General features: G+C 35.9%; 1 protein-coding gene across 1 annotated transcript in view; it reads right to left on the reverse strand.

The window, feature by feature from the left end:
* Window positions 1-1,209: 1,209 nt before the first annotated feature.
* The window catches only part of RAD51C (RAD51 paralog C), a 62,177-nt gene continuing 36,911 nt past the window's right edge, over window positions 1,210-26,475 (reverse strand). The window contains exons 7-9 of the mRNA XM_044674213.1: window positions 19,985-20,045; window positions 13,572-13,632; window positions 1,210-1,388 (exon numbers count right to left, since the gene is read on the reverse strand). Of these exons, the coding sequence (XP_044530148.1) occupies window positions 1,284-1,388; window positions 13,572-13,632; window positions 19,985-20,045 (227 nt within the window). The 3' untranslated portion in view covers window positions 1,210-1,283. The remainder of the gene's footprint in view (window positions 1,389-13,571; window positions 13,633-19,984; window positions 20,046-26,475) is intronic.

The raw sequence follows: 26,475 nt of genomic DNA on the forward strand, positions 1-26,475 counted from the left end.
ACTGAGACATCTAGTTGCTTCATAATATTTATAATATAAATGCAAATATATACAGATAAACAAAATAAAACTTAGGATCTCTGATCAACAAAAAAACCTACTACAATTCCTAAGGACTCATGATGAATGAAACCTATTGCTACCTCCTGAGAGAATGTAGATCAAGATTTTTTTCTTAAAGACATAATCAATGAAAAATTTTGCTTAACTATACATGCTTGTTAATAGGGATCTTGTTTTTCTTAAAGCTTTCTTGAAGGGTGGGCAGGAGAAGCGGAAGCAGAGTGTAGGGGGAGAGAAGGCAAATTTTTGTTTGGAAAAAAGACAAAAGAATAGTGAAACATGATTCATAGTCAAGTTCATTATCTTAATGGCTCAATGGCTCAACTTTGCAATCAAAACAATTAAGATTACCACACATGTGGCTATCTACAACTTAACAAAAGTTAATTGACTAGAAACCAAGCAATGATGAAGTGTCATTATGGCTTTTAATGGTTACTCGCTGGCACCTTAGCAAAATATTCATTGAAATTAATGATCCACCAGTCCTACTGATAAACTTTAATGACATGTCTATAGGTTTTCTTTTTTGAAGGAGGACCCTTTTGTTCATTATGCTGATGAGTCAGGCACTATGCAAGGTTAGTTCCAGTTCCTTTAAACAATTCCTAGTATCTTAGGCACCCTGGCAAATAAATGCTGAAGGGAAGGAAAGTTAAATGAAAACTTCCCCCTGCCATCATTATCTAGGTACTGCCACAATCTATAGATAGGATCCAAGAGTACCTGTTCCTAACTAAATCTGTTTTAATCATAGCTGCAGGTTTAGAAGAGGAACCACTACTGTACTTTTAAATGTAGGACTAGATTACAATAGACACAAGCACTGCCATGATTATTCCATTTAGTAAAATTAATATAGTGGGCTTGAGCTTATACTATCAAGGTTGAAATTAGGTTGAAGTAGTATTAAATCATAATTAGATGGTTGTGATGCAATTAGATATTTATGTACAATGTTTAGTAACCAATAGGTGTATCAATAATAAAGTGAGTAGAGTGTGAATTGTTTCATAAAAATTCCAAGTTAATGATATTAACTTATTATGTATATATTTTTATGTATTTTAATATTTACAACCATGTTCTTGCTCAAGTATATTCTATACAAATGTTTTAATAAATGATTTATGACTACTTGGGGATGTCATTTTATGATGAAAATATTTCTGGGATAAACCATGCCCAGTACATATATACAAATGCAAAATCTTTAAATATTATTCTTCTTCTCTTGCATCTCGTGATCGCTTTAGGGGGTTCACTGAAGGTTCCACTGGAGGTGATAATGGAGAGGGAACAACTACATCCCGAAAACCCTGGGCCTGCAAATAAAAACAACAAACTGATTTTAAGAACATTTGAAATAAAGATGGTCCTCCATAGTTCAAATTAATTAGTCTGTGTATAGTTTTACACTACTGTCAGAGGGCACGTAAATCGAAGAGATATAGCTGTTACTAATTCTTTCTTCATTTTTTTTCCCCTAATTCCTAAGCACTGGGACTAAGCCACTTAGAAAAAATATGGAGATGGAAAACATTAGAATACTTTGGTTTTAGAAAATATTAGGGGCAATAAGATGAAGAACTAGACATTTTCTCTGTTCCTCAAAACCTCTCCCAGGTAGGAACAACATCAGCTGTTTCCATGGTCTAGGACACCCAGAATCCAAAAGAAGGAAAAAAACAAATTCAGGAACTGATGCCTTTCCTGAGCTCACTCAACACACCTTCCACAGCTCTCAGGCTATCAACAATGAAGCTGCACTAAGAGTCCACCGACTCAACACATAGGCTTGCAATAAAACCTAATTCCACATTCTGGTCCACTCTCCCTTTCCAGTGCTGTGGAGACTCTGGCCGTAGGCTTTGGAAGTTGAACTAAGCTAGATGGCCTGTACAGTAAAAGCCCTCTAGGAGCAGAAGCCTTCTGGGGGTCTTGACAACCTGTAGTATTATTGCTGGAGAGCTTGCAACTGCTAGTGCCAGTCAGGGAGCTAATAAAATCAGGGAATTTAACAGGTCATCTGGACAGGATACCATGTGTATGTGTGGACTGTGAAGCACTCCACTAGCCTAATAAGAGAAAGAGCTCAGCATCCAGCAAGGGCCAATTCTTTCCACCCAAAAATCACTTGAGGCTGAGGCTTAGGCTGGTAAACTGAATTGCCCAGCATGCAAAGAGGAGGAGATGCTTTGAGGCCCAACCCCCAAGGATAGTACCACTAACAAAGTAAAAAAGTGATCAATAGGGGAAAATGAAGGGGGGAAAAGATTGAAATTACCAAAGACATAAGGAAGAAGAAAACTCAAAATCTTTGAACATAAGTGCATAAACTGGAAAAAACATTAAAAACAGAAGGAGCATACCAGTCTAATAAACAAGTTCAAGTATCTATAAATAAATAATACAAAACAAAGAAAAACAATCCTAACACTTGATAGGATAGAGGATCCTGTGGAATATGAAAACACATAGCTATAATATTTTGTTACTGAGACTACTCAGTAACATTCTTTTTCTTCAAAAAAGAAATGGGAATTCTGAGAGCAAAATTTATAGCCTGCATAGCAAAAAAAAAACCTAAACCAAACAAGCAGAATAGAAAAACTGGAATCTGTGATGACAGGTCTCACCAAAGAAACAAGAGAGAATAAAAGATTTGGAATGCAAATATATGGAAGTAAAGGAAGATCTAAAAGAAGAGAATCAAAAAAGATAACATTAAAAGAAAATGTTTTCACTATATAAGCAAAACATACTGCTCTTCAAGATATAATGTAAAGAGATCACCTAAAGATCCTATAGGTCTCTCAGAAGAACATGTTATGGGAGCAGCTGGGTGGCTCAGTGGATTGAGAGCCAGGCCCAGAGACAGGAGGTCCTGGGCTCAAAGATGACCTCAGATACTTCCTAGCTATGGCAAGTCACTTAACCCCCATTGCCTAGCCCTTACCGTTCTGCTGCCTTGGAACCAATACACAGTATTGATTCTAAGATGGAAAGTAAGAGTTAAAAAAAAAAAGACTACATTAGGACAAAAAAATCACAACACCATAAAATATAAAATAATAGAACTGTCCAGAGCTTTTGAACATAGAAAATGAGGTAATAATTGAAAGAATTAATAGATTATCTCCAGAAAAACACTAACCACAAACTCCAAGACATGTAACAGTTAAATGTCATAATTCAACCCAGAAACAAGTTTTACAAGCAAAATTAGGAGAAAGAAAAATTGGAACATAGGAAAGGAAATCTGAATTAATAAAATATTCTGCATCCACCAGAAAATGTAGAAGAGAATGGAATGTGTTCTGAAGAACAATGAAGTTTAGGTTTAGCCAGAAAAGACCTTATGCTGCAAAAGTGAGACTAATTGTAAATGAAAAAAGATGAAAATTCACTAACAAAGGTTTTTGAAACATCCTTATTAAGAAAAGCAGAATTGAGATTATTTGCTTTTCGAATACCCCCCAAAACAGAAATACAGCCAAGGACATCAAAAACAACAGATAGCAAAGAGTCTAGTAAGAGACTTTTTCCTAAATGCACAATAAAAGTGAGTAGTAAAGATGTAATTTTGGTGGAGGTAACAGTGTTTACATCAGAAGAGAGGGAGAAAAAAAACTAGAAAAAATCCAATAATAAAGATGGGAAAATATGAACCTAACACTCATAACTTTAAAATGTGAATGGATTAAACAATCCAATAAAATTAATAAGAATGACAAGTTAGATAAGGAAAGTGTTTAGTCTTTAGGAGTAACGTAGAAGTAGAACATAAAACATGTGATGGAATTGATTTCTCCAAATTCTGTTTTTAAAACATTACATTTGCCAGAAGAGCCCTTAAGTTCCAAGCTGAAACAAATTTAAAATAATACAATATAAGCCCTTTAAAATTATGGCTAAATTTCTAGGTTTTTGGTTAATAAAATTAAACACTAAAAACTACAAAAAAAGAAGAAAAAAATTTTACTTTGCTTCCTAGTTGCTGAATAAATTAATTCAATGAGAAGGCAGACCAGAAACCTGCTTATCAAATTAGCAAACAAGGCTGGAAGAGATAGTTAATATATTAGATGGCAAACAGAAGCCAAAAAGATCTTGATGGGCTCTTGTACTTGGGTTCCAAAATTTTAATTTCCAAATACAAGATGGGAAAGACATTTTTAAACAAAAGTCTAATTAAGAAAGATCTGGTGACTTTGGTGGACAAGTTCAATGAGTCACCAGCGAGATATATGATAGCCAAAAGAACTAATGAGATTTAGGATGACACTGAGAATAGTTTTCCTGGAATAAAGAAATGCATTCTGTCACGGTACTGTGTTAAGTTCTGAACATTAGAGTTTAAACTCAAAAATAAATTGGAGATTGTCCAGAGAGCAACCAGGATGATGAGGGGACTTGAATTCATACCACATGAGGTACATCTGAAGAAAATGGGTATAGTTATCCTAGAAAAGAGATGACTCAGACAGAATCGGACATCTTTCTTAAAGTTTCTAAAGGGCTATCATGTGGAAGAAGGAATAAACTTATTCTTTTTGGCCCAGACAGCACAACTAGGAGTAAAGGAGGAGACTTGCAAGAGGGAGTTTTAGACATGAAACAAGGGGAAAAAATTCCAGATAATTAGAGCTATATAAAAAGTGCAATGGCTTGCCTAGAGAGATAGATAGCAAGTTCTTCGCTCTTTGGAGGTCTTCTAGCAGAGGTTGGATAACTCCTTAGTGGATGTTATTAGTAGAATTCCTTGGCAGAGGCAGGGATAGGTTGCACTAGATTCCTTTTTTTTTTTTTTTAAACCCTTACCTTCCATCTTAGACACTGGGGTTAAGTGACTTGCCCAGAGTCACACAGCTAGGAAGTGTCTGAGGCCATATTTGAACCCAGGACCTCCTATCTCTGGGCCTGACTCTCAAACCACTGAGCCACCCAGCTGCACTCTACTCGATTCCTTATAACCCCAAAATGCTGTTGTTTGTGAATGGATTTTCAGGAAGAGCTTTGCACAACACTTGCAATTTCCCCCAAATATTAAGACAAATAAGTTTTAATGCCATTCTCCTACAATGTTTTACAGTTCATTAGAGAATGCAAAAAAAAAAAAAAAAAAAAAAAAAAAACAAAACAAAACTCAAAGCAGTAAAATTACTCATGGAAGACTAAACTCCAATGTGCCATTGTTTACTCTCTCTCAGCCCACATATCCATTCAGTTGCCAAATTTTGTTGGTTCTACCTCTGTAACATCTTACATCTGATTCCTCTGTACTCAACACAGCTACTACCAAAATTTAGGTCCTTCTCATTTTTCAGATAGCCTTCTAAACATTCCTGCTTCAAGTCTCTCCCCATTTCAATCCACTGGCTACACTGCTATCAAAGTGATTTCACTTAAGTGCAGATATGACTATGTCCTTTCTTTACTGAATTAACTCCAGTAGTGTCCTAACACCTCTCTTACCACAGTTAACAGAAATGTATTTTCTTTCCCTCCTATCCACTCCATTGAGGAAAAAAGTAAAAAACAAAAACAAATACAAATTCCTTTTAATAAATATGCAGTCAGGCAAAACAAATATATCCATGTCTATATATCTTTTAACATGTCAAGTGAGGGAATACACACACACACACACACACACACACACACACACACACACACACACACACACTACTCTGGACCCCTGAGCCCATCTCCTTTTTTTTTTTTTTTTAAACTCTTAACTTCTGTGTATTGGCTCCTTGGTAGAAGAGTGGTAAGGGTGGGCAATGGGGCTCAAGTGACTTGCCCAGGGTCACACAGCTGGGAAGTGTCTGAGGCCAGATTTGAACCTAGGACCTCCGTCTCTAGGACTGACTCTCAATCCACTGAGCTACCCAGCTGCCCTGCCCATCTCCTTTTTATCAAGAAGTGGACACATGCTTTATTATTACTCCTCTAGAATCATGGATGGTCATAGTTCTTACAGATCAGAATTCCTACAGCTTTAAAAATTATTTTTTAAATGTTATTTTGTAGAAATTATTTTGCTTCTGCTCATTTCATTCTTCAATTTTATTCAAGTACTCAAAATTGTTTTAGAATAATGATGTCATAGTATAAAATGGTCTGGTTCGGCTCACTTCATTATGCATCAGTTCATACAAGTTTTTCTATGTTAAATCATCTCTTTCCTTATTTATTATGACATAACAGCATTCCATTTTTTTTCCTATCTAGTTTTTAGTGTTCACAATCTATCTTTCTGACTTCACTGTAAATTACTCTTCTTTCCCTACTGTGTCCCCACTGCCAAACTAGCATTTTTTTCTGTTGATCTTCATACAAAACACGACATCTCCTGTATCTATATGTCTTTTCCTTGGTTCTCCTCTATGGCTAGAATGCATTTCCATTTCACCTTCGCCTCATAGAAACTCTTCCTTTCTTAGGGAAGCACCTTAAGCATAACTTTCAGAAGCTTTTCTTGATCCTTCAATTGTTAGTACCTTCTCTCTTAAATGACTTTGTATTCTACATGTACTTAGGGTTCCTTACTGTCTCCTTGCCTAGGATATATAAGCTACTTGTAAGCATTATTATATTCTTTGCATTTATATGTCAGCACCTAGCATAGCACCTGGCACATAGAACTCAATAAATATTTGATTTAACTAATACTTTTTAAAAATCTGTTTCAATGGTTAGTATTCCCTCCATTGATGCAGATTGCAATCCTGCTGGTGCTTTAGTAGAGAAGCTTCAAATTTTAAGCCCACAAAACTCCTGAGTAAAGTCCAAATGTAACTGGGAAATGTTCATGGTCAATACAACTTGCCAGAGCTTTTATTCTAGGCACTGTGAGAATTCATAGTCATCATCAAACTACTGACTAGGCAATGGAGTTAAGATTCTAGTGTTTGGTAAGACTTTCAGTAAAAGTTTCCATGGAAATTCAAGTAGGTAAAAAACTACTACTTAGAATTACATTAATTCTCTGTTTTGGTTTCTTAAGAACTAACATTTTCTAACACAAAGTAGTTCTGCTTGAGAAAAAAATAAAGACTGAATTCAAATCTAGAACAGTGGCCTTGAAGCTTTTCTATAATACCCCTATTAGTAAAGTAAAACACAGCATATTCTCTCAGTAGATGTGTATCTATTTATAAATTATATTATATTACATTTTATTTTTTTACATTTTTAAACCCTTAACTTCTGAGTATTGGTTCCTAGGTGGAAGAGTGGTAAGGGTGGGCAATGGGGCTCAAGTGACTTGCCCAGGGTCACACAGCTGGGAAGTGTCTGAGGCCGGATTTGAACCTAGGACCTCCCATCTCTAGGCCTGGCTCTCAAACCACTGAGCTACCCAGCTGCCCCTATAAATTATATTTTAGAGTGGTAGCAGGGTTCAGTAGAAGACCGGTCTCAAAATCAGGAAGATCTAGGTTCAAGTCCTGCCCTCTGACATATGCTGACTGTATGACTTGGATAAGTCACAACCTCTCAATGCTACAGATAGCTAACATATACCACAAAAGACATTTTAAAAAGATGAAACAAGCAACTTAAAATTTTTCATAAATGGAACAAAAAATCTTTTTTACATTTTTAAGGTAATATTTTTAGGAAAAGGAATAATTAAATGTGCTTTATTATTTTTAAAATTTCTCATTTTCAAACCTCAATTCATGTGGTTCCAAGTTTGGTTTATTGTTAGTTTTAATGACGGTAGTGGGATAAACTATATCTTACAAAGACAAGAAGGAATGCACAATAAACTACTTACTAAAACATGATATTCATTTTTCATTCCCACTCACCAATTATGCAAAGGTTTTTTGCTGGAATCTGGTTAGTGAATTTCACTCTTCTCTGATGTCAACCTGCTGTTCTTACAAGTTAGTCCAAAGTTATTTCATTTTTACATTTTTAACAAATGGGTTCAAAATCCAAACTTATTTAGAAGATTTTAAATTAGGGTAGAGAAGTTTGTCTCTGAATTTAAGTGAGCTGAAATGAATTTTTATAGGTGGCATACATACATCACCTTTGGTAATAGACTTTATTTTTAAATGTCTTACTAATTTGATAATGTCATGCTATTTATTAGTTATTATCTGATTTGAACCTAATAAGTGCTTATTAATATATGAGTTTTCATCTTCATTTAAGTGGTCAAAGGAGATGAATAAACAGTTCTCAAAATAAGAACTATTAACAATTACACGAAAGAATGCTCTGAAACACTTGCAATAAATAAGAGGAATGCAAATAAAAACAATCTTGAGGATTCACCTCACACTGGCAAAAACGACAAAGGAGGGGAATCTTTTGGGAATCAAGTTGAAGGGGCAACTTGATTGGTTTTGTGCATTGTTGGTGGAATTGTGAAACAACTTTTGGAAAGCAATCTTGTTATTGCTCAGTTATTTAGTCTTGCCCATCTTCATGGCCCCATAATGAGGTTTTCTTGGCAAAGATCCTAGAGTGGTTTGCTCTTTCTTTCTCCAAGGTCAAAGCAAACATAACTTTGTGACTTGCCTAGAGTTACATAGCTAGAAAGTGTGTGAGGTTGAATTTGAACCCAGGTCTTCCTGATTGCAAGCTAGTGCTCTATCTATTTACTGAGCCACCTCGTTGCCTCAGAAGCAATTTGAAATTATGCAAATAAAAAGGCTACAATGTCAGTATCTTCTGATTTTTCACTTATCTAGGCATAGCTCACACTGACAAAACTTCATTGTTAAGATAGTGGATGTAAATCCAAATTCCATATAACCTTGATAATTTAATTTTTAGCTAACCATTACCCAATTTATAAATATGATTAAAAGATATGAATAGGCCATTTTCAGAAGAAATAAAAGCTATTAATAGTAAAATTTAAAAATGCTCTAAATCATTGGTTATTAGGAGTTATGTAAACTAAAACAACTGAGATTTCACCTCACACATACCAGATTAACATGTCAAAAAATGAAAATGATAAATGTTGGAGGAGATGTGGCAAAATTGGGACACTATTACACTGCTAGTGGAATTGTGAATTGGCCCAACCATTTTGGAACTATATCCACAGGGGCATACCCCTTGATCCAGCAACACTACTACTAGATCTGTATCCCCAAAAGATCAAAGGGAAAAGGACCCCTATATATAAAAATAATTATAGCAGCTTTTTATGGTGGCAAAGAATTGGAAATTGACAGGAAGTCCATCAATTGAGGAATGGCCAAACAAGTTATGGTATATGATTGTGATAGAATACTATTGTGCTATAAAAAAATATTGTGAGCAAGGTGGTTTCAGAAAAACCTGGGAAGTCTTATATGAACTGATGCAGAGTAAGACGAATGGAACCAGGAAAACATACATAGTAACGGCAATATTATAAGAATATAGGGGTTATCAGCTATGAAAAACTTAGCTATGATTCAAGACAATTCCAAAAAACTCATGATGAAAAATACTATCTCCAGAGAGAAAACTGATAAACTCAGTGCAGACTGAAGCATACTTTTTAAAAAACTTTGTTTTTCTTATGTGTTTTCTTTTGCAACAGGCTAAAATGGAAATGTTTTGCATGACTTCTTATGCATAAATGATATTGCACTGCTTGCCTTCTCAATGCATAGGGGAGAGGCAAGAGAAAGAAAGAGAATTTGGAACTCAAAAAAATTTTTAATGAACATTAAAAATTTTTTTTGGCTAACTTGTAAGATATGATTGGTTCAACAAGGAATCTTATAAGATGGCTGACAAAGAGCTCACACTGAGAGAAGTGTCTTCTTTGCTATTTTCTTAGAGTTTACTTCTTCATATTAATAGTATTATCCAACTCTGCAGTCTCTTTTCAGGAATCTTCTTAAATCACTTGTCCATTTTGTGAGTTTTAGCATAATTAAAACTGGGTAATAAAATCTATGAATCACAGAATCTGAATGTTGGAGGGAGCTTCAGTGGCCACCCAGTTCATCCAATATACAAAAGGAATTTCTGCTCTAACATTTGTGACAAGTGGTCATCTACCATGTCCTTCAAGACTTCCAAAGAGGAGGAACCCTCCACCTCTCTGAGAAAGTTCATTCCACTTACAGACAGTTCGATTCGTTGGTGTACTTTTCCTGACACCCAGCCTAAATTGATCTCTTTGCAACTTAAGACTCATTGTTCCTAATTCTGCTCTCTGTAGCCAAACATAACAAGTTTTATCTCTCCTCTCCATCACAGCCTTTAAAATACTTGAAGATAGTTTTCATGTTACCTTGAGTCATCTTTTCTCCAGGCTAAACATGCCCAGTTCCTTTAACCTATACCCATGTGACATGGACTTAAGGCCTTCTCTATCCTTGTTGCTATTCTCTGGGCAATCCACCTTATCAAGATCCTTTTTAAAGCATGCTGCCCAGAACTGAGCATAATAATATTCCAGGTGAGGACATGGTACAATGGGCCTACCACTCCCTACTCCTGGAAACTCAGTATTCTCCAGATGCAGTTCAAGGTCACATTAGCTTTTATGGCTGCTACATCATACTGCTAACTCACACTCAGCTTGTAGTCCATCAAAACCCATTTATAATTTTCATAAAAACTGGGTTTTTTTTTTTAAACCATACCACCCTTTTCTTTTTGGTAGCAAAGTTAATTTTTGTGTACCGGAGTATAATAGTACCCAGTCCATCTCAGATCATCGCAGAGATACCAGAGCAGTCATCTTTCTCACATTCCATTGTCAATACTAAGCTGTTGGTTCATAAGCTTTTCAGCTTCACACCTTGTTTCAAATACACTTCCATTTGATCCAATGATGGAGAATGACTATATTTTTTGCAATTATGGTCACTGCATTTATCATGAAATTTATTATCATCATATCTTGATCTATTCAACCATTTAGAATTGTAATATGTCCAGTCTGTTGTCTCTTTGTGTATTGATGTTGGTTGATTTGAATAAGAAAGTAGTCCTGAAGCCCTATCCTATCTTAGACCCTTTCTCCACCCAAATTCTCATTTGCAATAGTTAAAGACCAAACAAAGCAATTTAGGATACCTTCATTCTCCCTGCTTCCCCTAAAAAATCCCACTTGTATAATAAAAATTATATACACACATTCTTCTCATTCAGTAATGATTTAGTAATCTCCAAAATAGGAAATAAGGTTGGTTTGGCAGGGCCTGTTCTGAATGAAGGCCAGCAGGGAGTTTGGGGAGGTTGGGAAGGGGAAGGAATGTCAGTTCTTTTTGTAATTATACTTTCCTATCTAGATATTCACCAACTTTCTCTTTAATGATCCATTCTAGAATTTTGAACAGGCATCAGAGTGAAGCTTTCTATTGTTTGCAGGCTATTTTCTCCCTCCCCATTTTTTCCCCTTTAAATTAGGACATTTTCTCCTCTCCAATCAAGATACTTCTTCCTTTTTTGATGAGTTTTCAAATATCTACAGCAACCAACAGTGATCTCACCTGCCAGTTCTTTCAGGCCCCATGGATGTAGCATCTCTGGGTTGGGTGGCCTGAATTCATTAAGGGGAAGTTCTAAAAGATCTCTTACTCTTCTCTAATCTAGAATCTGCTGTCTGTTGGTTGTTTTGGTTTTATCATTTCCAGGCTATAGGTGGTAATTCTTTGCAGAGAGGATGCTTCTGCCCCTAAACATATGAAGTAGGCACTTTTGCTTCTCTCTGTGGCCAAGTTTCAGCCCATCTACTCCGGGTAAAGAGGCTTTTTTTTTTTTTTTTTTTTTTTTGCTGGCCTTCATTTCCCTCACCAGCCCCAGGTCATTGAGTATTAGCACTCCACACTATTTTTCTGAGGCACAGGTAGGTACAATTCTGTTTTCTAGTTCTAAGTTGGTTAGTGCATTTCCTAAGTATACCCATTATTCTCTTCAGACAAATACTATTTTTCCTTCTCATTAGAATTGATTTCCTTTTGTGTTTTCAGAATTGCATTCTTAAGCCCTTTCCAACTCTCTTGAGCTAGCTTCCTCTAGAGCATTTTAGTTCATGGGAACCTTCGAATCTTTTGAAATCTATCTTTCCAGAATCTAGGGTGCATGTCACAGGATGCCTAGATTTCTTCTCTTCTGTCATAAATTCTAGGAGGGAATAGTCTCAACTACTCTTCTGCACCTCTGGCAAAGAATGACCAGGTACTGCTACTGTTCATCTCTTCTTCCTTTGACCCTTCCTGGATGATTTCTCATAGCTGAGCACAAGTTATGCCATTCTTTGGAGCACAAGCAACAGCTTCTTTCTCGGAGCATCCAGCTTTCTTTTCTTCAGGAAGAGTCTCAAATCTGGCTTAAGCTCTAACTGTACAACAGTTCCTTCTCTTCCATTGTTTTTCTTGGGTTAAGAGCCTGCTATTCTCCATCATCCTGGACAAAGTTCAAATTTCTCCTCTTTCACCTTAGGTTCCTTTTCTCCCAATGAAGTTTTAGTTCTGCTTTCCTCAGGAACATGTAATTTTCCCTTATGATCTAATGGGTAAAGAAGTTTTCTTCTAATTCCTTCATCTTCTCCTTCAAAAGGGAAATCAACCTACACTTGGGACAGAGTATAACAGCCACTCTGCTATTAAAAATACAAATACTGCATGTAGCCAAATACAACATCACTCAAGTCCACCTAACTAGGGACAGACAAACAGCAACACATTACAATATATCAATAGCAAAAAGAACAATTGAGAGTCCTATTGTCAGCTCCTTCTCATTAGGATCCTTGCTCTTCTCCAAAGACATACTGAATACTAGAAGGGATATGCAGATTGAGTAAAGATACCAGTTTTTATTCATAAGTTAAATATTAGGAAAGTTCAATTTCTTTTTAAAAAATGTCTAATTTTAAAATCTCATTTTCCTTCTGTACTTCAATGAATTACCCTTTGCACCTGCCTCTGCCTGGGAAATAGCTGTCCTATAATATTTTTCAAAAGGTAGGTTAGAGCAAACTAATAAACTGTCATATATATTCAATAAAAGGTTCCAGATTTTCCCTCATTTTTCCCCTTATATATTCTTGTAGTTTACCAATATTTTTTTTCCAAACTATAGGGGGAAATATATGCTTTGGTCAAATATGTCAATCTTGTAATTAATATTTTTCCAAATTATCTTGGATTAATAAATGTGGCTACAGTGGTGGTTCCTGAAAGGCCCACTATCTAGGTTCAGACTAAAATGACTAATGCTGACATTTTAAATTTTTTACTTTAAAAGCCTGATTATGATCAAGTTAATTTTGTAGAAGAATACAGTACTCTAAAAGCATGGGAAATATTTCTTCTATTGACCTCAAGAATAAATGTTTAGAATCATCTGATTATGAAATACTGGAACATTCTACAAGAGTAATATTATGTGAATAATTAACATGCAAGGGTCTCTAAAGAGACTTGATATCTATTGAAATCAAGAAAAACAATTTTTTGAAAGTTTTCCTTAGACAATTACAACCATTCAACACAAAATTTCCATTCCCATTAAATTGAACTAACCGTTACGTCAAAGAGCACAGTGGCCTCTTTCTGGCTTGGTGATTTGTGCAATGTTGCTAACCTGCTTAGAGAGAAATAATGACAAAAACATACAGACCCAATTAGTAAGGATAAATATCAATTTCAATCTATAAAGTGGTTTTTGCTAATTCTAAAGTGAATTATACTAAAATACTAAACAGTATTAAAAATGAACAATAGCAGAACCCCCCCCAACCTAATGAATTTAATCTTTCCTTTAATTAGACATGTACAAATTGATCAAGATTAAATAATTGGCTATCAGGTAGTTTTGTCTCTATAAGTATAAAAAGCAGAAACAATTCACTCAGGTACCTCTCTTGGGACACAGACTAGCATGACACACTTGCATATCACAATAAGATAAGTCAACTTTTAATAAACCCTAATTCTTTCAAAAGAATAACTTCCAAATGGACATCAGGAACTATTTAGAAATGAATGTAAAACATGGCCATGCATTACTAAATGTGAATAGTTTGAGGAAATGAATCATTAAAATTTTATAAGTTATACTAACAAACCTAATTTCTGTTAAAAAATTATATCCAGGAAAAATCTTTAAAATGAGATATGTTTTTTTTTTGTAGCTTCTAAATATATTCAATATATTTGGGTGATTTGAATTCCTGGTTACCTTTGACATCATTTCCCTCATGTATTTTCATAATGGTACAAATTGGAATATAATACTTTAAATATTCTCATGTTCTAATCTCAGAGTATTAGAAACAGGGTGATTTTTGCAAAATTTCTTCCTTTTTTTTTTTTAAACCCTCCTATAATAACACTACTTTACATCTGTAAGCACTATAGTTTTCAAAGTGATTTCACATCCATGACTTTACTCAACCCTCCATCACAACCCTAAAAGGCACATAGCAAAAATATCTTACAGAAGAAAAAACTGTCTAAGGGAGGATTAATGACTTTCCTGTGTTCACACAGCTGTTAGGGTGGCAGAATTAAAACTAAGTTTCTATGGTTACCTTCAGCCAATTTAAAATTACTATAAATATGTAAACAAACATATAAATGTGTCTTAAATAGTGTAACTGGAAATCAAATAATGCAATAATTTGGGGTGAATAATCTTTGGTAAAAATTCCTATTGCTGAAAAACATTTTTTATATTTGGTGTCCATATCTCAGGGAATCTCACAGAATTTCATCAATTTAAAAAATCAAATAGAGGAACCTCTTGGCTAATGGCTACATTTGGGATGAAACAGAACATATGGTTGAACTACATAGTTTAGGTCAGGAAGAAACAAGTCAGAAGCACAGTTTGTGCTCTAAAGCACAGCACACATACGAAATACTGTGTGGGGGTGTGATTTATCACCCAGCACTACCACCTGATACTCTTGGCAAAAAGAGGTAAAATTCTGATCATTGCTTCATATCATGAATATGCAAATGGTAAGAAAACCCACAGAATACAAGGCACATAAGATAAAAAATAATTTTTTAAAAATCACTACAAAAATTTCACCTTAAGCATCATTAATCATGCTTTATGTAAAGTATACCTTACAGGACTGGACTACTCAAATATCAAAGCCATGCAATATCAATTTAAATATTTGTGACTTTCAGAAATTTAAATACTTTGCTTAACCTAGAAAGGCTCAGTTTTCCAAGTCTTCTCTGATTAGACTTTTTAATCTATTGCCCAAGTACAAGGTCAATAGTGTGGAGTATAATCAACTAAGTTTTTAAAAACATAAAAACATCCACATAATCTTAAAGACTTGAAAGATTTTGACTATAGAAAACAACATTAAAGAATTAACAGAATATTTTGATTCTTTAAAAATTGTTCAACCTAATAATGATTTAAATAACTGATTTAGACTAAGACCAGAGCGCCCCCCCAAAAAAATGGTAGAAAAAATTGGAGAAAAACTTGACCTATGGGAAATAAAAAATTTTAAGTTATTAAAATGGAAAATGATTCATACTTTAAAATCTGCTGACACCAAAGAACTGATGTTATTATAGGGATAAGCACTGGAAAGGGTGGAAAAAGTTGGATCTGAATCTACTAAGAAGGGATTTTTCTCCCCTAACCCTAACCCCTTTAAGATTCATTACAATAATGCTAAAGTAAAACAACAATAAACACATCAGATTAATGAAGTAACAAATCTTGAATGTAGAGGAATAGCAAAGATGGCAAACTGTAGACATCCAATATAGGCATACAACATTAGACACAAAAGATGTGTTGGTTTCTTTTGCTTAACTATACATTTTTGTTATACAAGTGGGATTTTTTAGGGGAAGCAGGGAGGATGAAGGTGTCCTAAATTGCTTTGTCTGGTCATTAACTATTGCCTTTTTTGATTGCTACCTCACAATTTGAGATACTACTCAATAGTATAGAAATTTTTTTCTGTAGAAGTAAATCTAAATGATGATTTAAACAAGTGTTACTATTGTTATTATTTTTGTGTAAGATGGAACTGTAAGTGTAATCCCCATTTGGGAAGATTTCATTACTAAGTAAAAACAAAAAAAAAACCCACCACAAAGATTTGTATTTAAATGTGATTTGTTGGCATCTGTTGTACTTAAATATTAAGTATTTAATGGGTGGGAGGGCAGCTAGGTGGCTCAATGGATTGAGAGTTAGGCCCAGTGATGGAAGGTCTTGATTTAAAATCTGGCTTATCACACTTCCTAGCTGTATGACCCTGGGCAAGTCATTTAGTCTCCACTGTCTGGCCTTTACCACTCTTTTACCTTGTGATCAAAACATAGTATTGATTCTAAGATAAAAGGTAAGGGTTAAAAACAAAACTTAAAAAAGCTCATTCTAGATCTTCCCCAGGCAAGAGGCCCTTACAACTGGGAGTGGTAATCATCAAAGATCAATTATATGTATAAAAAAGGCTGTTCAGCTATGCCCAAAGGGCTATAAAAGACTGCCTGCCCTTTGATCCAGCTCTACCATTGCTGGGTTTGTACCCCAAAGAGATCATAGATAAACAGACTTGTACGAAAATATTTATAGCTGCACTTTTTGTAGTGGCAAAAAACTGGAAAAGGAGGGTATGTCCTTCAATTGGGGAATGGCTGAACAAACTGTGGTATATGCGGATGATGGAATACTATTGTGCTAAAAGGAATAATAAACTGGAGGAATTCCATGCAAATTGAAGAGACCTCCAGGAAGTGATGCAGAGCGAAAGGAACAGAGCCAGAAGAACATTGTACACAGAGACTGATATACTATGGTAAAATCAAATGTAATGGGCTCCTGTACCAGCAGCACTGCAATGACACAAGACAGCTCTGAGGGATTTATGGTAAAGATGTTACCCACATTCCGAGGAAGGACTGCAGGAGAGGAAACATATAAGATAAACAATTGCTTGAATGCATGGACTGAGGCGGACATGAATGGGAAATAGACCCTGAACAAGGACACTTGTTACAACCAGTGGAAATGTGCGTTGGCCATGGGTGGGGGGATAGTGGAGAGTGAAGGGGAAAGTAGGGGCATAAGGTATGTAAACAGATTAAAAACGAATATTAATAAATGTCTAATAAAAAAATATAATAAAAAAAAGGCTGTTCAGGAACTAGGCATGTGTGCTCTGGCCAATTAACACTCAGAAAAGACTTAAGAGCCAGAACAGTTTTGATAGAGAGGGCTATCCACCTTGACAAGGGCTGATAAGGCTTTTTCCACTAACAGAAGCAATCTAACCTCACACTGCATTGCTGCAGAAAACCAATGCTGTGAGATTTACATGGATACTGGCACTTGTATTGGTATGGATAAGGCTGGTGTAGGACTGAAGAAATTCTGCAGGCCTAGAAGATACTTTTGATCCAAAGAAGCCATTGGCTCATTCATCTTCACATGCCTGGCTATTCATCTGAGATTTAGCCAGCTCTAATTTCTATAATAATTCATATCATTCAATAAGTCTCACCAGAATATATATGAGTTGTGTTGGATTTTGATTTCACCTTTCAGTAGTATAACAGTAATATTTACCACATAACTATTGATTTAGAGAGCAGAGTATCAGTTTTTAAAAGCTGGAGAACAAGTAGAAAAGCTCTTGTCCAGCACCTAAAATTAGTTCCAAGAACCTAGAACAGGAGTGTCCCTGGGAACTGAGAGCAATGTTAAAAAAAAAATCAATAAAATAATTGAGAAAACTATTCTCAGATTCAACTTGCAAGCATTTTACATAGGTATATTTTTTCCACGAGTAAGTTCAACCTTAAGAAGTAAAAACACCTACATACCCCTAAATGTACACCTATTCACTCAACAATAACTTCCAAAATTGGATACTAGAAACAATCTTCTGTCTTACAGCTGGTTGGAGAGATACCCTGCCAAAGATCCTCTTAATTATTTTTAGTTTTCATTAGGTGCTATTCTATTAGAGAACATTTAATTATAGCCTAAGGTAGATTGCTATTACATAGCAGCTACATAGGGAATTCCTTAGAACATTTAAACAGTAGGTTGCAGTTTGCAGAATAGCCTACATCTCAGGAAGTATAAGCAATGTTTTAAGAGTCTCTCAGTTGGAGATCTGCTGCCAGAACTTTACAGAGGATGTTGTCAAAAGTGGATTTTCTTTTGAGCACAATGTCGCATTTATAGGATGGAGAAAGCTATTGCTGGGAACAAATTAGCTAAAGCAATTATTTTATTTGCAAGAACCAGTCTATTCTAGGTCTCCCTGAAGAAAAAGGTCCCAATATCTGAAGTTGGTGAAGGTCAAAGACCAATCATAGATATGGAAAAGACTGTCACATTAGCCAAAACAATCATTAAAAAAGGAAATATGGATGGAAAAATCTGAGTTACCCAAGTCATCTGGAAACAACAATCTTTAAAGAAGTACAGGCCAAATAAATTATCTGCTATAATTGTATCATTTAAATAGAAAAAGGGTATCTAATCCTGTTTATGAAATTAGAAATTAGCATGAAAATAAAAGTAGTTGGGTCAGTATTGACTTTTCATCAATTTACATGAGAACAAAAAGAAAGAGAAAGTGTGAGATTTCATCACTGACCAGATCCAAAGTGTATTTAGGGTAACCCTTTGTTCCATCTGCAGCCCACAAGCTGTCTCAGCTTCTCTCTTCATAACAGCTTTTGGACAGAGTTCATGAGGTTATGCCAATTAATCCAAAAGTGGAGAGGCTGGCAGGATTCTGATATTATTCTATAAAGTACATTTTTTAAAATCCTCTGCCTTTCCATTTTAAGAAAAAACGAAAGCTAGTTTGTTCATTTGCTCAAAGGTTTCAAGTAGGGAAAAAGGAATCATATGCACAGAAAGGTATTACTTATCAGATAACTAGGTAACAAGAGCAGGAACAAACACAAGGAAATGCAAACAACAGACATAAAAATTTTGCATAGGTGGCATCAGTAAGTATATTAAATAGCTAAGAAAAATGACCCTATTTTCTACAAAAGAATCCTGAGGAAACCTTCAAAAACAGTTTTCTCTGTGACGCTTTTAAATCCTTCTGGTTGCAAAGCACATGGAGCTTCTTCTGCAGGATGCTGGCTAACAAATGGTAGCTGATTCCAAAAAGGTATAAGGAAGATAGCATTCTTCTTCTACCTATAATTTCTGCCACAAACCATTGTTTTAATATTCTAAGGAATAGTCTATTTAGGTAAAGGACTTTTCAGGTTCTAAAATTCTATGATTTAGTATAGAGCAATAGCAACCTACATTTGTCCCTGGTCTCATTAAGCCAGTGAATAAAAGAGAAAGGTCCAATGGGAAACCTTATGAATTGATGCAAAGTGAAGTAAACAGAATCAGAAAAATAATATACACAATGACTACAACAATGGAAAAGGGAAGAACACAAATACCAAAATGAAAGCTATATGATTAGAATGACCAAGTATGAACCTTAAAGGGAGAAGAAAATGCATCTCTTTCTCTACTTCCCATTTTTGCAGATGTGGGGGGCTCTGGGTGCATAGCACCGCTTCTACTGTCAACTTTGTCTGCTGTGCTCTACCCTATGCACTTTTTTATTCTTTGTTTAAAAGGATGCCTCACTGCAAATGGGAGAAAGGAGGGATATGATGGGAAATGAAGGTGATACCTAACTGTGTGACCCTGGGAAAGTCACTTAACCCCCATTGCCTAGCCCTTGCCACTCTTCTGCCTTGGAACCAATCCACAGGGTTGATTCTAAGACAGAAGGTAAGGATTAAAAAAAAAAAAAAGAAATGAAGGTGATATAAAAATAGAAGATACTAATGAAAATTAAAAACAGAAAGTAGAGAAATGTTCAAATGACATTGCTCTCCTCAACCACAAGACCAACTGATGACATCTACTGAACAAACAACATGGGTTATTAGCTAGCTTCTTCACTGACCTCTGCTTTTGGTCCCAATGAAGGATTAGTCGAATTGTAGCTGCGTGTCCCCAACTTTCCCCTAAGGAAAAGAACATAACAATAACTTATGAGTAGCCTGGTTTATCTACCAGGTGGAGAGCAGTGTTTCAAATAAACTCACTTAATACAGTATAACCAATCCATTGGGTTTCATGAAGTTCAAGACATATGCTGCATTACGAATGAGGAGAATATACAAGTAAAACTGCAAATCATACATCTCTTTTCATTTTGTCTATCAGTCACTGTGGCTGTCAATCTTCCATGCCACCAGACCCACTCACATATTTCTGCCCCAAGGAGAAAAGTAAAAACTCAGACCTAATATTCTTATATTTAAGAGCATTAATTAAAAAAGCAATTCAGAGATATTTTGCAAAGAATATTCTGACAACACTAATGAATTCCCTCCACCTCTTAGAATCCTTAGTTTCCTTTCAATTGAAAGGAACGTCACTTTTTTCTGAGTCCTTCCTGAACTCACTAGCTATTATTCACTCTTCTCCCAAAAACTCAGTCTTCGTTTTATATCTACCTCTTTGGGTACATCTTGATCTTTCCAGGTAGAATCCATGTTTCTTGGTTTTACATGTGTCTGCACAGTAACCTAACCTATAATTAGAATCTAATAAATGTAAGATATGAGTAAAATGTAAGACTAATTCTGATGGGGCAACAGACAAGGAACTTATAGGACTCGTGAACATTGTGTCTTAATTTGTCATCTTCTGTATGTTTCCCTATGAAAGAATGTATTCCATAAGAGAACTGTATATTCCCCCAAGCCTCTAGCCAATTCTGACCCTCTGAGAAATGCTGATGCTCTTATCTTTTGGGTTCAGATAAGGTTTCTGGTACTATATGCCAAGTTTCTGGGCACTATGTGAAAATGGAAGAAAATTAGAATTCTCTGAATCTTCCAAATTGTTTCAATCTACTGGCACTGATAGGTTTATAACAATATAATACCAACACTAACTGCAGCTTGAGTTTTAACCCTGAATCCAAGTATAAAAAAAGTACCAAAAAGAACTTTGTAATAAATTAAATAAAAAGCTTTTGTTTATTAAGCATTTTAATATGGCATTATTCCAGGTAGATCTAGGTGGTTTACTATTTGATTCAGTGACCCAAAGTACTATTTAATTAAATAAATATTAAGAAAGTCTTTATAAATACAATTACAAAACATTCTTCACACAAAAGTTACATCTAAACAAATGGAAAAACATTAATTGCTCATGGGTAGGCCGAATCAATATAATAAAAATGACAATCTAACCTAAATTAAACTATTCAGTGCCATACCAATCAAAACTACTCAAACTTTATACTTGATTTGGAGTCCAGACATTCAGGTTTTGCACAAACCCTGGCTCTAATACTTACTAACCAGGTGTAAACCTCTGAATATATCTGGGCCTTAATTATCTTTTCTGAAAACAGAATACTTGCACTGTTGCCTTAAAGGGAAAGGTGAGCATTTTGCTAAACTATTAAAGTGGCTTCTACATTGTGAACCATTATAATCTAATAATGGAAGGTCTCCCAAGTCTCTTACCAAATGAACATCTCAAAATTCCCAAGTTTTCTTTCTGCCAAAACTCATCTCCCTTTTCCTCTCTCCTTTTATTCTCTTCTAAGCGCAGGCTCAACCACCATCCCCTTCTTGCTTATATTTTTAGTCTCTCCTCTACTGGCTCCCTCAATGCTTCCCACAAACATTGTTAGGTCTCTCCAATCCTAAAACAATAATCCACCTGAACCTGCTACTATTCCTCCCTTCTCTTCTCTTGACAATTTTCTTTAAATCAGTCACACTAACTCTAGAGATAATTTAGGCTTGCATCCAGATTGCAATTCTCACCTTGAGGAAGTCACAGAGTTTCCTTGAATCTAAGCGTCCTAGTCTGCACAATGAGGGGCTACACTGGAGTCCTGTGAGTCCCCTTTGGGTTCTGTCACCCCGGTTTCTCCAATTGTCAGGACCTCTAAACTCTTACACAGCTAGCTGCCTGGCTTCAGCTTCCTTCTCTCTTGAAACTTCTCCTGGTCCTCATCCATCTTACCCAGACTGGAGGATTTAAAACCTTGAACACTTCCCTCTTTCTTGATACTCTGTTTTTCATTGGCTTCATGGCCATCCTTCTCTCCTGGCTTTCTTTCTTTACAGGCACCTCTCTCCACAAAGGTTCCTTTCCAAGGTTTGGCTCTGTTCTCCACTTTCAAACCCTAGAAAAACTTCAAACATTCCCTTGTTCTCTTCTGAGCTCTAGCTCCCTATTTTCAGCTGCCTGTTGAAGCCAGAAGAATCTCAAGTTATTCAGTCTAATCGCTCATTTTCAGATCAGCAAACTGGGGCCCAAGGATGCTAACTGACTAATGGTCACATGTAATAGGATAGAATCAGGATATAAACTCAAGTCTTCTCATCCAAATGTAGAGTTCCTTCTATTGTGTCCCCTTGCCTACCTTCCAGCACCTTATAATCAACACATTATTCCCTCCAAACCTGCTGTTCTTTTGAAGTTATTCTCCTAGTTATCCAGACTCAATACTTCAGTGTGATCTTTTTCACTTCCCAGCACTATTCCTATATTGAACCTGTTGCTGTTTTTATCTGATATGATCACTCTTGCCTCCATCTTCTTCTTTTCTATCTTATTGCTACTGCCCTCATCCATGGTTTCATTACCTCTCACCTGAACTATCCCAATAATTTTCTAATAGATCTTCCTGTTTCTGCTTTCTCTCCTCTTCTAATTCATATATCACTGCCAGATTAACAAAAACCACAGGTCCCAATCTGGTCTCAGATACTTCCTACCTGTGTGACTCTGGGCAAGTCGATTAAACAACCCACCCTCGGCTAGCCCTTATTGCTCTTCTGCCTTGAAACCAATACACAATTTTAAGATGGAAGGTGAGGTTTAAAAAAAAAAAAAAAGTAAAAATCTGATCATGATAATCCTCTATTAAAAAAGCCTCTCCTCACTGCCTAATGGATAAAGACTAAAATCCTTAGCCTAGCTACACAGTCTAGAACCAAATGACTTTTCTAGTCCTATCACTCAACTCATCATAATATAAACGTGAAATATTCTAGCAGTTGGTTCACCACTGATGTCTGACTCTAAAGCTTCATCATGGCACGAAGGTGACCCTGGATTTTCAAAGGCTCTGCCAGCAGAATACAAGCTCAGGCAAGGCCTACATGAAGTTGGAAAGACTTCCAAGTGTGCACTCAAACTAAATATCTGTTGTCTGAGGAGACTAATCTGGTTGAACATGGAGATACTTATCCACAGAAGGCTGATTACCAGTTCAACTCATTTTTCAGGAAAGGCAGCTCATAATCTCTATCAATGGAGTGTCCCCACCTTGATGAAATCACAGATCCTTAAAGAAATATTAACTGTTATTATTCATGAACTCTATGCTCCAACCTAAATGGACTATTCACTACTCTACAAGTGTAAATGTGTGTGGGGTAGATATTTCATAATTTTTAGCTTAACATCATTCTCTAACTTGGTATGTTTGAACTTGCTCCCACTCTCATTTCAGACTACTGAAATGAACAGATGCTCACTGTTCTCTCTAGCCTTCCCTAGTCTCCCCCGGGGAAAATGGTCTCTTCATTGCTTCCACATTCTCATACTGCTTCTTTTATGTATTTCTCTCATTGCTCTATGGCTATATATTTATGTATATAGATAGTATAATATTATTAGTAGTATTTCTGAACACATCTGATCTTCCTTAATAGGTTTAAGTTCTTTGAAAATGAGGACATCTCATTGAACTCTCTCTGTATTTTCCCTTTCATGATTAGTCCTTTAAAATAAGGAGGAACATGAAAATCAAAAACCTTTACATTAAAAAAAACCCACAAGGGAGGAGAAACACAGAAGAAAAACAACTGCTTGAACACATGGGCTGATGGAGATACTATTGGGGATGTAGACACTAAACAATAACTCTAGTCCAACTATCAATAATATGGAATTAGGTCTTAATCAGTGATACATGTAAAACCCAGTGGAACTGTGTGTTGGCTAAGTGGGGTTGGGGGGATTTGGGGAGAGTGAAAGAACATGAAACATATAACTACAGGAAAATATTCAAAATAAAAAAAAAAAACCCACAAGACAAAAACTGATGTTTCTGAGATCCAAACCAGCTAATTAGAAACCATGAAACTTTTTGTTTGCTATAGAATTTCCTCTGATGTAGAACACCTGTTTCAATTAATGGATATTTTAAAATGCAAACACCTCGAACATTTGCAACCTTCCCCACTCAGAAAACACAAACTACCTGTTACATTTTACTTCAAAATTTTCTGAAAGGATGCCAAAAATCTGTGATAAAGAAAGAAGCAGAATATGAAGGTAATCAAAGGACTTTATCTACAAATATTATTAAAAATCCACTGTTCCCTAAAGAAATATCTTTGACAGCTCTTGTCCCAAGCTGTACCTGCATCTTTGTATGGCTCTTTTCTTCTTTATGAGTATTATTAAGAAAGTGTTCTAGAGGAAGAGTTGGAGCCTCAGTGGATAAGAGAGCCTGAAGACAGAAGGTACTGGTTCCAAAACTAGCCTTTAGATACTTGTCTAAAGATGGGTGACCCTGAGCAAGTCACTTAACCCCAATTACCTAACCCTTACCACAATTCTGCCTTACTATTGATTCTAAGACAGAAGATAAGGGTTAAAAAAAAGTATACTGGAAAATGTATAAAACTAAATTAATCTTCATAATAATTTTCAACAAGCACAGTAAGTTAAGTCTAATCAGGTACCTACCAACAATGTAAAACCCCCTCTCTGTGTCCCCTACCTCTCAATGTAATTATAGCTTTGTTAGCCACCTGCTCAAACCCTCTAGTTCTCTCCATCCTCCACTTCAAAGTCTTAAACTAAACAGCTTTTTTTTTTTTTTTTTTGCTACATCATATGATGGTATAAATAACTGTCTTAACTTGTGACTCCAACCAAGAGCGCATGGTTTTAAGAGAGAGCTAATACACAACAAAAAGGAATAAGCCAGAGGCAGCTAGGTAGCTCAGTGGATTGAGAGTCAGACCTAGAGACGGGAGGTCCTAGGTTCAAATCTGGCCTCAGACACTTCCCAGTTGGGTGACCCTGGGCAAGTCACTTGAACCCCATTGCCTACCCTTACCACTCTTCTGCCTTGGAGTCAATATTGGGTATTGACTCCAAGACGGAAGATAAGGGTTTAAAAAAAAAAAAAAAAAGGGAATAAGTCTGGTGGAATTTCAGGTAGCTATATTGTGTAGAGGGCATTCCTCATCCCCTCAGATTTTATCTCATTGATTTGCTTAAGGTAAAAAAAAAAAAAAAAAAAAAAAAAAAAAAAAGAATAGAACCCAGGAGTAAAAAAAAAATGGGGATAGGAGGAATAAGAAGGGAAGATTATAAAACAGGAAACAACAAATTGGGAAAAAACCTTTATAACAAAAAACTCTGACAGGGATCTAATTACTCAAATATACAAGGAGTTAAATCAATTGTATAAAAAATCAAGCCATTCCCCAATTGATAAATGGCCAAGGGACATGAATAGGCAATTTTCAGATAAAGAAATCAAAAGTATCAATAAGCACATGAGAAAGTGTCCTAAATCTCTAATAATTAGAGAAATGCAAATCAAAACAACTCTGAGGTATCACCTTACACCTAGCAGATTGGCTAAAATGAAAGAAGGGGAGAATAATGAATGCTGGAGGGGATGTGGCAAAATTGGGACATTAATGCATTGCTGGTGGAGCTGTGAACTGATCTAACCATTCTGGAGGGCAATTTGGAACAATGCTAAAAGGGCTATAAAAGAATGCCTACCCTTTGATCCAGCCATACCATTGCTGGGTTTGTACCCCAAAGAGATAATAGATAAACAGACTTGTACGAAAATATTTATAGCTGCGCTTTTTGTGGTGGCAAAAAACTGGAAAATGAGGGTATGCCCTTCAATTGCGGAATGGCTGAACAAATTGTGATATCTGTTGGTGATGGAATTACTATTGTGCTCAAAGAATAATAAACTGGAGGAATTCCATGTGAACTGGAAAGACCTCCAGGAACTGATGCAGAGGAAAGGAGCAGAGCCAGAAGAACACTGTACACAGAGATGGTTACACTGTGGTAAAATTAAATGTAATGGACTTTTGTACTAGCAGCAATGCAATGACCCAGGATGATTCTGAAGGATTTATGGAAAAGAATGCTACCCACATTCAGAGGAAGAACTGCAGTAGTGGAAACACAGAAGAAAAGCAACTGCTTGAACACATGGGTTGAGGCGGACATGATTGGGGATGTGGACTCGAAACTACCACACCAATGCAATTACCAACAATTTGGAAATAGGTCTTGATCAATGACACATGTTAAAACCAGTGGAAAAGAGCATCAGCTATTGCGGTGGGGGGGGGGGAGAGGTTG

The sequence above is a fragment of the Gracilinanus agilis genome, chromosome 4 (assembly GCF_016433145.1).
Source record: "Gracilinanus agilis isolate LMUSP501 chromosome 4, AgileGrace, whole genome shotgun sequence".
Taxonomy (NCBI): Eukaryota; Metazoa; Chordata; class Mammalia; order Didelphimorphia; family Didelphidae; genus Gracilinanus; species Gracilinanus agilis.